Genomic DNA, 12,562 nt, shown 5'->3' with positions numbered 1-12,562 from the left:
TACAGACCAAGAAAAAGAGGGTGCCATTCAAAAAATGCAGCTGGGAAAATCACCAGGACCAGATGGACTGACGGCGAGATACTACAAAGCATTGAAGGAATGGTTAATACAACCATTGAAGGAAGTATGCAACCAAATCTTAGAGGGGAAAAAGGCTCCCGAATCGTGGAAAGAGGCATTCATCTCACTTATACCAAAGACAGAAACTGAGAAACACCAAGTTAAGAACTACCGCCCTATATCACTCTTAAATGTGGATTATAAAATTTTTGCAGAAATTTTAGCAAAAAGATTTTAAAAAGTGTTATCAGAGGAGATTCATAAAGACCAAACAGGCTTTCTCCCAGGGAGATACATGTCAGACAATGTGAGAAATATTATAGATATATTAGAACTCCTGGAGATGGAGATAAACAGAAAAGCAGTGTTGATCTTTGTGGATGCGGAGAAAGCCTTTGACAATATTTCTTGGACCTTTCTAAAGAGGAATCTCCATGGGATGGGGGTAGGCCATAATTTTGAAAATGGTATAAGTGCAATATACTCTGAACAAAAGGCTAAATTAATTGTGAACGGTATGGTTATGGATGAGATTCCAATAGAAAAAGGGACACGACAGGGATGCCCAATATCCCCTCTATTATTTATATCTGTCCTGGAGGTATTATTGAACATGATCAGAAGGGACCAGCTGGTAGAAGGGATAAGACTCGGAACTAAACATTATAAGTTAAGAGCTTTTGCAGATGATCTAGTTTTAACTCTGCAACAACCAGAAGCCAGTACGAAAAGAGCTTTAGAACTTATTGAAATATTTGGTCAAGTGGCAGGTTTTAAATTAAACAAACAAAAGACGAAGGTGCTGGGGAAAAATCTAACGATCGAGGAAAAAGATAGCTTTCAAAGAGAAACCGGTTTAGAAATAACAAAAAAGGTGAAATACCTGGGGGTGAACTTAACATCAAAAAATGTGAACCTATTTAAAGATAACTATGAGAAATGTTGGTTGGAGGTGAAGAAAGATCTCGACATATGGTCTAGGTTAAGACTCTCCTTGTTAGGCCGAATTGCTGTTATTAAGATGAATGTATTGCCGAGAGTGTTGTTTTTATTTCAGACATTACAAATTTTGGACAAAATGGACTGTTTCAAGAAGTGGCAGAAAGATATATCTAATTTTGTCTGGCAGGGCAAAAAGCCCAGAATAAAATTTAAGATTCTAACTGATGCAAAGGATAGAGGGGGCTTTGCCCTGCCGGACTTAAGACTTTATTATGAAGCAGCAGCTTTTTGCTGGCTGAAGCAATGGCTACTTCTTGAGAATACAGACATTTTAGATCTAGAAGGATATGATAACAACTTCGGTTGGCATGCATATTTATGGTATGACAAGGTAAAAGTGCATAGAGGTTTTAAAAACCATATTGTCAGGAAAGCATTGTTTAATGTATGGAATCGTTATAAAGATTTGTTGGAAAATAAAACCCCCAGGTGGTTGTCACCCCTGGAAGCTAAAGCGGTAAAAAAACTTAATATGGATTCAGACTGGCCAAAATACAGTGAAATCTTGGAATATGATGGTGAAAAGCTCAAATTACAGAGCTTGGAGAAATTAAAACCTAAAGTCAGAGACTGGTTACATCACCAGCAGATTAATGAAACATTTAAGCAAGACAGGAAAGTAGGATTTCAGAAGGAGAGGTCAAAGTTAGATACGGAACTATTGGAGCCCAATACTAAGAATTTGTCTAGAATGTATAATTTGCTGCTGAAATGGAACACCCAAGATGAAACAGTTAAATCAGCAATGATTAAATGGGCACAGGATATTGGTCATGACATTATGTTTGCGGACTGGGAAAGGTTATGGACCACAGGCATTAAATTTACGGCATGCACTGCCTTAAAAGAGAATATAATGAAAATGATCTATAGGTGGTACATGACCCCAGCCAGGCTAGCAAAGATATATCATTTGCCCAATAATAATTGCTGGAAGTGTAATGAATGTGAAGGAACTTTTTACCACCTTTGGTGGACCTGCCCAAAGATTAAGGCCTACTGGGAAATGATCTATAATGAAATGAAGAAAATTCTCAAGCGGACATTTGCTAAAAAACCAGAGGCTTTTCTCTTGGGCATGGTCGACCAAATGGTACCAAAGGAAGACAGAACATTCTTCATGTATGCAACCACAGCAGCAAGAATTCTACTAGCAAAATATTGGAAGAAGCAAGAACTACCCACTCTGGAAGAATGGCAGACCAAGGTGACAGAATTTATGGGATTGGCAGAGATGACCGGCAGAATCCGTGACCAGAGGAGAGAGACGGTGGAAGAGGACTGGAGAAAATTTAAAGTTTATCTTAGGAACTGTTGTAAAATTTCGGAATGCTAAAATGTCAAGGGATATAAGATAGAGAATTATAGCTGTTAAATCTTAAATTTAAATAAAATATAAAGAGAATCAGTTATGAATTGGAATGAAGGATTGCTAGAAATGCTGTTTTAAAAAAAATAAGGGTGCAGTGAAGGGAAGGCTTGGGGAAGTCGTGTTATGTATGTTATTGTATGTTATGTCTTAGTATGTTATGTTATGTCATTGTATGTTATGTTATGTTTTTATTTTGTTATATTTGTGAAAATGAATAAAAAATATTTTTTAAAAAAATAAATTCAACAAATGTTGTTATTGTTGTTGTTGATAATAATAATAATAATAATAATAATAATAATAATAATAATAACAACAACAACTCAATCCCCTCAAAAGTTTCCCATATCAATGTGGGGCACATGCTTTAAAGATAATTTACCTTTGTTCAGGGCTTGTGTCAGAGAATCTATTAAGAAGAGGAAAGAGTAACAAATTTAAATATCACCATTGGGGAAAAAACACAACCCTCTCAAACCAAGTGGATCTTTGGGGGTTTCCCCTCAGAGTAACTACCGTATTTTTTGCTCTATAACACGCACCCGACCATAACATGCACGTAGTTTTTAGAGGAGGAAAATCTGTAGGCATGCCACCCATAGGCATTTCCTCCATAACACGCACAGACATTTCCCCTTACTTTCTAGGAGGAAAAAAGTGAGTGTTATGGTGCAAAAAATACGGTATTTATTCAGCAATTGTCCTGTTTTGCTTGCAGAAAGCTTATGCAGTTGTTAGACTACCCCTAGTTTTTACTGTGAATGGCAATGAACATCTGTCTTTCATGGCTTTTGGGGTGTATAGAAGCCTTCCCATTCATCAGTCACTCATTCTGCAACTACCACTTTCTAAACTGCTTCAGTCAAGCACCACCCCCTTCAACACTACCCTTGTTCAGACTGAAGGGGAGTAAAAGATTCGTACTGATAGAGAAAATTAAGCCATGGAGAAGCAAAGCACAGCAGCAGGCTGTTTTCTTTTTCTTTTTGATACAGCATTCCTGCGTCTTAAAAGAACCAGGAAGAACCACCAATAGGGAAGGGAGAGGATAAGGTTTCTTACTTTCCTTGAACCCAGCCTGGAACTGGTGCATGCTGTGAGACCTCCATTTCCCTCCTTAAGGTACCCAAATTACCTTGAGAGCTCTCCAAAGCCTTTTCTAAAGCAGAGTTTTTCTGCGACGCAAACCTGAGCGCCTCTTCCATCTTCGGAGAAAGGTCCGTCATGTGCCCTACTGAGTTCTTCTCATGCCTGGAAGGGAATATGGTCAGGGAATAAGGAAGAGTTATATAGATGTAGGGAATAAGGAAGAGATATACAGTGGTACCTCGGGTTAAGAACTTAATTCGTTCTTAACCTGAAACTGTTCTTAATCTGAAGCACCACTTTAACTAATGGGGCCTCCCACTGCTGCTGTGCCGCCAGAGCCCGATTTCTGTTCTCATCCTGAAGCAAAGTTCTTAACCTGAGGTACTATTTCTGGGTTAGCGGAGTCTGTAACCTGAAGCGTATGTAACCCGAGGTACCACTGTATAGATATATACAGTGCTTTCCCCCCTAAAAAAATGTTTAGGGGTACAGTGGTACCTCGGGTTACAGACGCTTCAAGCTATGCATTTTCGGGTTGCGCACCGCGCTGAACCCAGAAGTACCGGAACAGGTTACTTCCGGGTTTCGGCGCACGCCGAAATTGTGCTTTGCACATACGCAGAAGCACAGAATCGTGACCCGCACGTGCGCAGACATGGCGCTGCGGGTTGCGAACGTGCCTCCCGCACGGATCACGTTTGCAACCCGAGCGTCCACTGTACTCTCATTTTCCTACTCATATTGAAATACTACCTGTCAATGAGGCCAAACTTAGATTCACAAAATGTTTAGGGGCATGCGTCCCCCTGTTACCCCCAGAAAAAAAAGCACGGGATATACATCTATTTAATGAACAGTCAGAAGGTATTAGGAAGGTATAGGCTGGTAAAGAAACAAAAGTTAAGATACTGACAGGAATATTATCTGAGAAACCATAAACTTGTTAATGTTTGTAAAATGAACTTGGTTTTTTGGTTCACTTTTAACAACTGACTGGACTCAGTGTTTTACCAGAGAGCAACTGGTTGGTGACAGCGGGGAAGCGAGCACAGTGGTGGCACAGGGATCAATAGACCGTTAAACGTCCGGGGACCCTGTGTGATCGCCATAGCCACATACCTGCTCAAAGCACTTCTGATGTCCTGAAATAGAGGGGGGGGAAAAGAGGTGTCAGTTGCACAAGACAAAACAAGCACTGGGCCCCTTTTCATAGCAAGCAAATTCCTTTGCCCTTTCTGTTCCTTGACTGCGTAAAACAAAAGGCTTGTGCCTTCTTTCTGCCCACCTGGCACCTTTGTGCTGAGTCTCACCTGTAAGAATTCACTCGCAGGCTGCTGGCTCCTGTCCTCCATCTCCACAATCAGCTCACTGAGTTGCGAAATCTCCTCGGAGAGTCTGGAGAGGTTCTCTTCCTGCCACCTCCCCACCTCTTTCTCCACGTCTTCCAGCTGGCCGAGCCACAGGTTCAGCTTCTCCTCAAGGAACTCCTGCATCTTCTCAAAGGCAATTCTGATCTTCTGCTTCTCCATTTCTAACCCCGCCTACTGGAGGGAAGTGGGCGGAGTGGGGGAAATACAGAGAAATTTGGAAAGGGGCAAAGGGAGACGAGGAGCTTCAGTCAAAGGATGCTGACTGTTCATAATAAAGCTCTTTCATAAGCTGTAGATCAGTGTTTTCCAAACTTGGGTCTCCAGCTGTTTTTGGACTACGACTCCCATCATCCCTCACTAGCAAGACCAGTGGTCAGGGTGATGGGAATTGTAGTCTGAAAACAGCTGGAGATGCCAGTCTGGGAAACACTGCTATAGATTAAGGAAATGGGGCATTTTGCCCAACTAATCTAAGGTAAAAAGGTAAAGGAGCCCTGGACGGTTAAGTCCAGTCAAAGGTGATTATGGGGTTGCGGCACTCATCTTGCTTGCAGGCTGAGGGAGCCAGTGTTTGTCTACAGACAGCATGTGGCCAGCATGACTAAACCACTTCTGGTGCAACGGATCACCGTGATGGAAACCAGAGCGCACGGAAACGCCATTTACCTTCCCACCGCAGCGGTACCTATTTATCTACTTGCACTGGTGTGCTTTCAAACTGCTAGGTTGGCAGCAGCTGGGACAGAGCAACGGGAGCTCACTCCGTCGCAGGGATTCGAACTGCCGACCTTCTGATCGGCAAGCCCAAGAGGCTGAGTGGTTTAGACCACAGCGCCACTTACGTCCCGCCCAGATTTCTAAACACATTCTAACAGGTACAAACAGATACCGTCCCCTGTGGAAGTTTATTACTCATCCTACGGTTCATTCCATTCACCAGTCCTCCAACGGCAACTGTGTTCTGGGCAATCAACAAGCTGCCACTTTGGGGAGCCAACACACAGGTGATTTGAATGTGTGTGTAAACAGGGATGCGTATGTGACAAATCTGTCTCCTGTCCATGTTCTTGAAAAGCGACAAGAAGCAGCTCAGCTGGACATTCTGGAAAGCAATCAAAGGGCTCCACCCTGTACATCCTTGTCTAAGGAGTCCATAGCCTCCACAGAACAACACCTATACAGGCCAATATACAGGTGGATATTTCTCTGACAGGGTGGCCTGTGGAGTCCTAATGCATAGAATCATAGAATCATAGAGTTGGAAGAGACCACAAGGGCCGTCGAGTCCAACCCCCTGCCAAGCAGGAAACACCATCAGAGCACTCCTGACATATGGTTGTCAAGCCTCTGCTTAAAGACCTCCAAAGAAGGAGACTCCACCACACTCCTTGTTGAATAAGACTGGGCCCAAGACAGAACCCTGTGGCACCCCACTAGTCACTCTTCTCCAGGATGAAGAGCAACCATTGATGAGCACCCTTTGGGTTCGGTCAGTCAGCCAGTTACAAATCCACTGAGTGGTAGCATAGTCAAGTCCGCATTTTACCAGCTTCTTTACAAGAATATCATGGGGCACCTTGTCAAATGCCTTGTTGAAATCAAGGTAGGCTACATCCACTGCGTTACCTTCATCTACCAGGCTTGTAATTCTGTCAAACAAATACCTACCACACACTCCTGCCTCCTCAACTCTTCGGCTGATTTCTGCTCCACAAGTTTCTCTCTCTCATCCTTCAGAGACTCTAGGCGGGCCTTGATTTGTTCCTTTAAAAATATAAAAGAGTTTTGCGACATTCACCCTCCTACAGAGGGTGGTGAATCCAGCACAAGATATTACGGACTGTCCCATGAATCCGCTGGATGAAATAGCAGAAGAACATTGCCTCAGGAGAGTGAGGAAAATTCTCAGGGATGATTCACACCCTGGCCGGCACTTTCTTGATCTCCTGCCCTCAGGCAGAAGATATAGAAGCAGGATTCGTCGCACCAACAGGGTAAAGAACAGCTTCTATCCATGGGCTGTTTGGCTGCTGAATGAAAAGATCACAACAGGGCAGCTGACTTTCGGGTTTGGTGGGTGTGCATCAGTAAACGAGGGGAATTAATTTTGACTAAGAGAGCTGAGTGGGGGGGGGTGTTGCTCGTGTAATCTCACTGTATACAAGTTGTACAAGTGACAATAAAGTATTTCAATTTCAGTTATTCAGAGGTCAGTCCACCTGATGCCTGGGGGGGGGGGGAATACACATCTGATCAGAGAATGACTGGCTAGGGTAGAATCATAGCATCATAGAATTGTAGAGTTGGGAGGGACCATGAGGATCATCTAGTCCAACCCCCTGCAATGCAGGAATCTTTTGCTCAACATGGGGCTCAGACACATCACCCTGAGATTAAGTGTCTCAGGCCAACTGAGCTATCTTCAAGGTAACTAACTTTTTGCCCTCCAGATGTGGCTAAACTCATTTGGCCATGCTGGCTGGGACTGGCAAGAGTAGGGCTGTGTGTACACACACACACACACACACACACACACACAAACAAATTTCAAGGCACATGTCCCTTCCAAAAGGATTTTGGGAACTGTAGTTTGTGAAGGGTGCTGGGAATTGTAGTTCGCACGGTTCCCAGGATTCTTTGGGTGAAATGGCGTGATTTAAACCTATGGTCTGTACACACAGCCTTGGGAGTCTGACAACATCTGGAAGATATCAAATTAGCTAAGCCTGGCCTTTTATGATTTATGAGTTATTTATAGCCATTTAAATGTGTTTGGGGGGGGTTGGGTAGTTTTGCTTCCAGCTATTTATTTTGTGCTTTTATTCTGTATTTTTTATATTTTGAACTGCCCTGAGATCTTTGGGTGAAGGTCGGTATATAAATTTAATTTAATAATAATAATAATAATAATAATAATGGTTAATGTATTTATTATTTATTGCATTTATATTCCACCTTCTTTTCCAAAGAAGCTCTAGCTGGCATAGGTGGTTCTCCCCATCCTCCTCATTTAATCCCCACAACAGCCCTGTGAGGTAAGCCAGGCTAAGAGGCAGTGACCAGCACAAGGTTACCCAGTGAGTTTCACAAGCGAGTGGGAATTTGAACCCAGGCCCTGCTCCAACACTCTAAACCATTACACTACACAGGTGGTTCTGCCTTTCTGGAAACCACAATTTCTTCTGAAAACCTTTGTTCCCCATTTTCACCCATCCTCACCTTCCCATTTATGCCCTCCCCAGCAGCTCTTAAGGTTTTTGGGGAATCCCCTCACCATCTTCATGAGTGCTAGTTTGAGCCACAAATTGGCAGCCCAGGGATCTTGGCTCAAATCAGGACCATAGAATGGGGTGCAGAGGATTTTGTGTTTTTTTTTTGTCTTTGCTCCCTGAGAGTCCCATGGACTGCAAGAAGATCAAACCTATCCATTCTGAAGGAAATCAGCCCTGAGTGCTCACTGGAAGGACAGATCCTGAAGGTGAGGCTCCAATACTTTGGCCACCTCATGAGAAGAGAAGACTCCCTGGAAAAGACCCTGATGTTGGGAAAGATGGAGGGCACAAGGAGAAGGGGACGACAGAGGACAAGATGGTTGGACTGTTCTCTTCATGAGTTTGACCAGACTGCGGGAGGCAGTGGCGTAGCGTGGGTTGTCAGCACCCGGGGCAAGGCAAGTAATTTGCACCCCCTAACCCATGGATTTGCATCCCCTAACCCTAACCCCCAGATGTTGCGCCCGGTGCGGCCGGGCCCCCCTGCGCTCCCCACGCTATGCCACTGGTCAGGAGGGCCTGGCATGCACTGGTCCATGGGGTCACAAAGAGTCGGACACGACTAAAAAACTAAACAACAACAACAACATAATCCTAAACTGGAGCTGGGTTCCTACTCTGGCATTCTGCATAGCTAAAAGGAAAAAAAAGGTCAAATCGAAACCAATTTCCAACTCAAAAAATAGTCACATCCCAGTCTTCAAAGGCAGAACCTTTGAATGATTCACATCATTTGGCCATAGCCGCACACCACAACCACGCCACAACCACCGGTCTCTCTGGTTGCCCTTCCCCTGTCCCCCCCACCCCTCCAAGCATCACTGGAATCCCCTTAGAAAAAGAGTCTTTTAGCAGGCAGGCAGCCAGAAAGCAAATCTCCAACGGCCCTGCCCTCTTCCTTGAAAGGCCCCCTGTGCCCAGGTTTTTTCGGAGAAGGGGAATTAAAAGGCTTGGCAGCTGGAACCCAGTGCTACAGGGCATCCTGCCATTTAAAAAAATTCAGAAGGAACAGGGCCCTGTGGGCCACGGGTGCCGACAGACAGCTTAGGAAACCCATACATTTGTCTGCCTGGAGAGACAATGGAGCGTGCCTGGAGAATCAGTCACAATGCCTGCTGCAGCTACAGAGACCAGTGACTCACAGCGGTCCGCTGCCTCCTGCGTTGTTTTTGCTGCGTTTGCAGCACGGACTTGACCTTTCTGGGGCACAACCCTACCCAAAAAAGAAAAACAAGAGAGGGTGCCCTCCATCCGAGCTTCCACACTGTCCCCCAGCCCACGCGCTTGAAATATCAGGCGCACGGCTCAGAGCCGTGCTGTTCGACAGCGATTCATTTGGGTTGCATCTTATATATTTCTGGTGATGTTTTCTTTTTATTTTCCACGTTCGATTTTTCATGGCAATAGTTTCCTTTGTCCCATGACGTCGGTGTTTGACAATGCCAGTTTGCAATTTATATTTTTAAGGAATATTAACAACCTCAGATATGTGGATGACACAACCTTGATGGCAGAAAGTGAGGAGGAATTAAAGAACCTCTTAATGAGGGTGAAAGAGGAGAGCGCAAAATATGGTCTGAAGCTCAACAACAACAAAAACGAAGATCATGGCCACTGGTCCCGTCACCTCCTGGCAAATAGAAGGGGAAGAAATGGAGGCAGTGAGAGATTTTACTTTCTTGGGCTCCATGATCACTGCAGATGGTGACAGCAGCCACGAAATTAAAAGACGCCTGCTTCTTCGGAGAAAAGCAATGACAAACCTAGACAGCATCTTAAAAAGCAGAGACATCACCTTGCCCACAAAGGCCCATATAGTTAAAGCTATGGTTTCCCCAGTAATGATGTATGGAAGTGAGAGCTGGACCATAAAGAAGGCTGATCGTGGAAGAATTGATGCTTTTGAAGAAAATCAAACCTCTCCATTCTGAAGGAAATCAGCGCTGAGTGCTCACTGGAAGGACAGATCCTGAAGCTGAGTTTCCAATACTTTGGCCACCTCATGAGAAGAGAAGACTCCCTGGAAAAGACCCTGATGTTGGGAAAGATTGAGGGCACAAGGAGAAGGGGACGACAGAGGACGAGATGGTGGGACAGTGTTCTCAAAGCTACAAACATGAGTTTGACCAAACTGCGGGAGGCAGTGGAAGACAGGAGTGCCTGGCGTGCTCCGATCCATGGGGTCACGAAGAGTCGGACACGACTAAAGGACTAAGCAACAACAGTGCGCGCAAGTAGTGAGCCTCGTTGCGCAGTGCGTAAAAGCGCGTGGCGCAGTCCCGGCAGATACCCACCCACCGCCCTGACTTCCCTACCTTGTACTCTTGGGACGCCTCTTCCATGGGACACACGCGGTGTTCGCGGTGCTCCTTGGACCTGTCGCACACCACGCAGATGGGCGCTTCGTCGTCCTTGCAGAAGAGCTTCAGCGGCTCCTGGTGCGCTTGGCACATCCGCCCCTGCCCCGCGCCCGATGCGCGCCTGTCTCCCCCTTCTCCCTCCTGGAGTTTCTTGAGCAGCTGCGCGACGTTGGCCAGTTGCCGGTTGGGCTTGAAGTTCCTGGGCTGCACGGCTTCTTTGCACTCCGGGCAGCAGGAGGGAGAGTCGGGGCCGGATCCTTCCCAGAGACCCGCCAGGCAGGCGCGGCAAAAGTTGTGCCCGCAGTCCAGAGTCACTGGGTCTCGGAAGTAGTCCTGGCAGACGGAGCACGTCGCTTCATCGCAGAGCCCTTGCACGGCCGCCATCGCTGCGTCTCCCCGGAGTGCCCTAAGAGACACCCTCTTTTTAAGTTTCGTTTCTCCTTTCCGAGACTTGCCTGGGCGTTTCCTTGCGGGTTGATCCCTGGGGAAAAGCAGAGGAGGATCCTGCGAGAATAAACCGCACCATGGAAGCTGGAGGAGCCGCTTTCAGAGCAGAAGCAGCTTAAAAATAAATAGAGAGAGCTTTAAATTATCAATGACTTCCCTTCTTCTCTTTCCACGTTTCATTTTGCATAACCTAAATCCCTGCATATTTTACATTAAACTAAACCATCCAGCATGCCATTATTTCATCCACCAAAACTTACTTACACTGTTGAATTTATCTTAATGCTGGCCACGCTTTCAAGTGTACACAATTCCCCCCATATAGTCAATAAACATTTCACCATCTTCTTTGAACGTATGTTCTTCTTGTGCTCTTATTCTATATGTTAGGTCCACAAGCCTTTCTTATTTTACTTATTTATTATACCACCTTAGCCTTCCAAGGATCAAAAGGTGGTGTACATGGTTCTCTTCCTCCCCATTTCATCTCCACAACAACCCTGTGAGGTAGGCTAGGCTAAGAGATGGCAGCTGACCAGTGATCCCCTTGATCATTTTGACGGTCCTTTTCTGAACTCCCCCCCCCCTTTCCTTTGACCTTGGTTATTATGCAACGTTTATTATAAATAAATATATGAAAAAAACTTACTCTATTTTAATATATTATATTATATTGTATTGTATTATTATTATTATATTATTGTTAATTTTATATATATATGATGGGAATTATCTGTGGGATTTGAGTGTAGGTATGTTGTAGGTATGTTGTATGTATGTAGGTATGTTGTATGAAATGTATGTTTGTATGTTTGTATGTGTATTAATGTTGAATTAGTTTAACAATAAAAAATTATAATAATGAAAAAAGAAAGAAAGGCTGCAATGTTTGGGACTTTTTAGAGGAAAGGCACTCAAAGAGGTAGCATCAGAGATCTTTATAAAGTTTCCGAGCACAATTCAAAGTTGGTGCTGACCTTTAAAGCTCTAACCAGCCTCGGCCCAGTATATCTGAAGGAGCGTCTCCACCCCCATCGTTCTGCCCGGACGCTGAGGTCCAGCTCTGAGGTCCTTCTGGCGGTTCCCCCACTGTGAGAAGCAAAGTTACAGGGAACCAGGCAGAGGGCCTTCTCGGTGGTGGCGCCCTCCGTGTGGAACGCCCTCCCACCAGATGTCAAGGAAATAAACAACTATCAGACTTTTAGAAGACAACTGAAGGCAGCCCTGTTTAGGGAAGCTTTTAATACTGGATGAATCAATGTATTTTAGTATTCTGTTGGAAGCTGCCCAGAGTGGCTGGGAAAACCCAGCCAGATGGGCGGGGTATAAATAATAAATTATCAATTAATTACTACTACTACTACTACTACTGTAGGATGCTGGACTAGATGGGCCATTGGCCTGATCCAGGAGCCTCTTCTTATGTTCTTAAAACAAAAGTAGAATGGAATAAGCCAGAACTAAGCATATTAGAACAAATTTCCATACCGAAATCAAACACTATAAATTAATATTGCAAGGTTCCAAGTAACATGGTGGAGCCAGAGGCAATGAAGGGCATACAGCCCTCTAATTCTAAATTTGTCCCTA

At 44.7% G+C, this 12,562-nt stretch overlaps 1 protein-coding gene across 1 annotated transcript in view; it reads right to left on the bottom strand.

Moving 5' to 3' along the window:
• Positions 1 to 10,953, bottom strand: part of LOC310839502 (uncharacterized protein) — a 34,718-nt gene extending 23,765 nt beyond the window's left edge. Inside the window, exons 1-6 of the mRNA XM_083728140.1 lie at positions 10,481 to 10,953; positions 6,562 to 6,657; positions 4,834 to 5,064; positions 4,643 to 4,665; positions 3,570 to 3,685; positions 2,817 to 2,843 (exon numbers count right to left, since the gene is read on the bottom strand). Of these exons, the coding sequence (XP_083584266.1) occupies positions 2,817 to 2,843; positions 3,570 to 3,685; positions 4,643 to 4,665; positions 4,834 to 5,064; positions 6,562 to 6,657; positions 10,481 to 10,909 (922 nt within the window). The 5' untranslated portion in view covers positions 10,910 to 10,953. The remainder of the gene's footprint in view (positions 1 to 2,816; positions 2,844 to 3,569; positions 3,686 to 4,642; positions 4,666 to 4,833; positions 5,065 to 6,561; positions 6,658 to 10,480) is intronic.
• Between the last annotated feature and the right edge of the window lie 1,609 nt (positions 10,954 to 12,562).

This window comes from Podarcis gaigeae (assembly GCF_964106915.1).
Source record: "Podarcis gaigeae genome assembly, chromosome: 2".
Lineage (NCBI taxonomy): Eukaryota > Metazoa > Chordata > Lepidosauria > Squamata > Lacertidae > Podarcis > Podarcis gaigeae.
The sequence above is the reverse complement of the archived record's forward strand: the minus strand, read 5'-3'. Positions and strand labels throughout refer to the sequence as shown.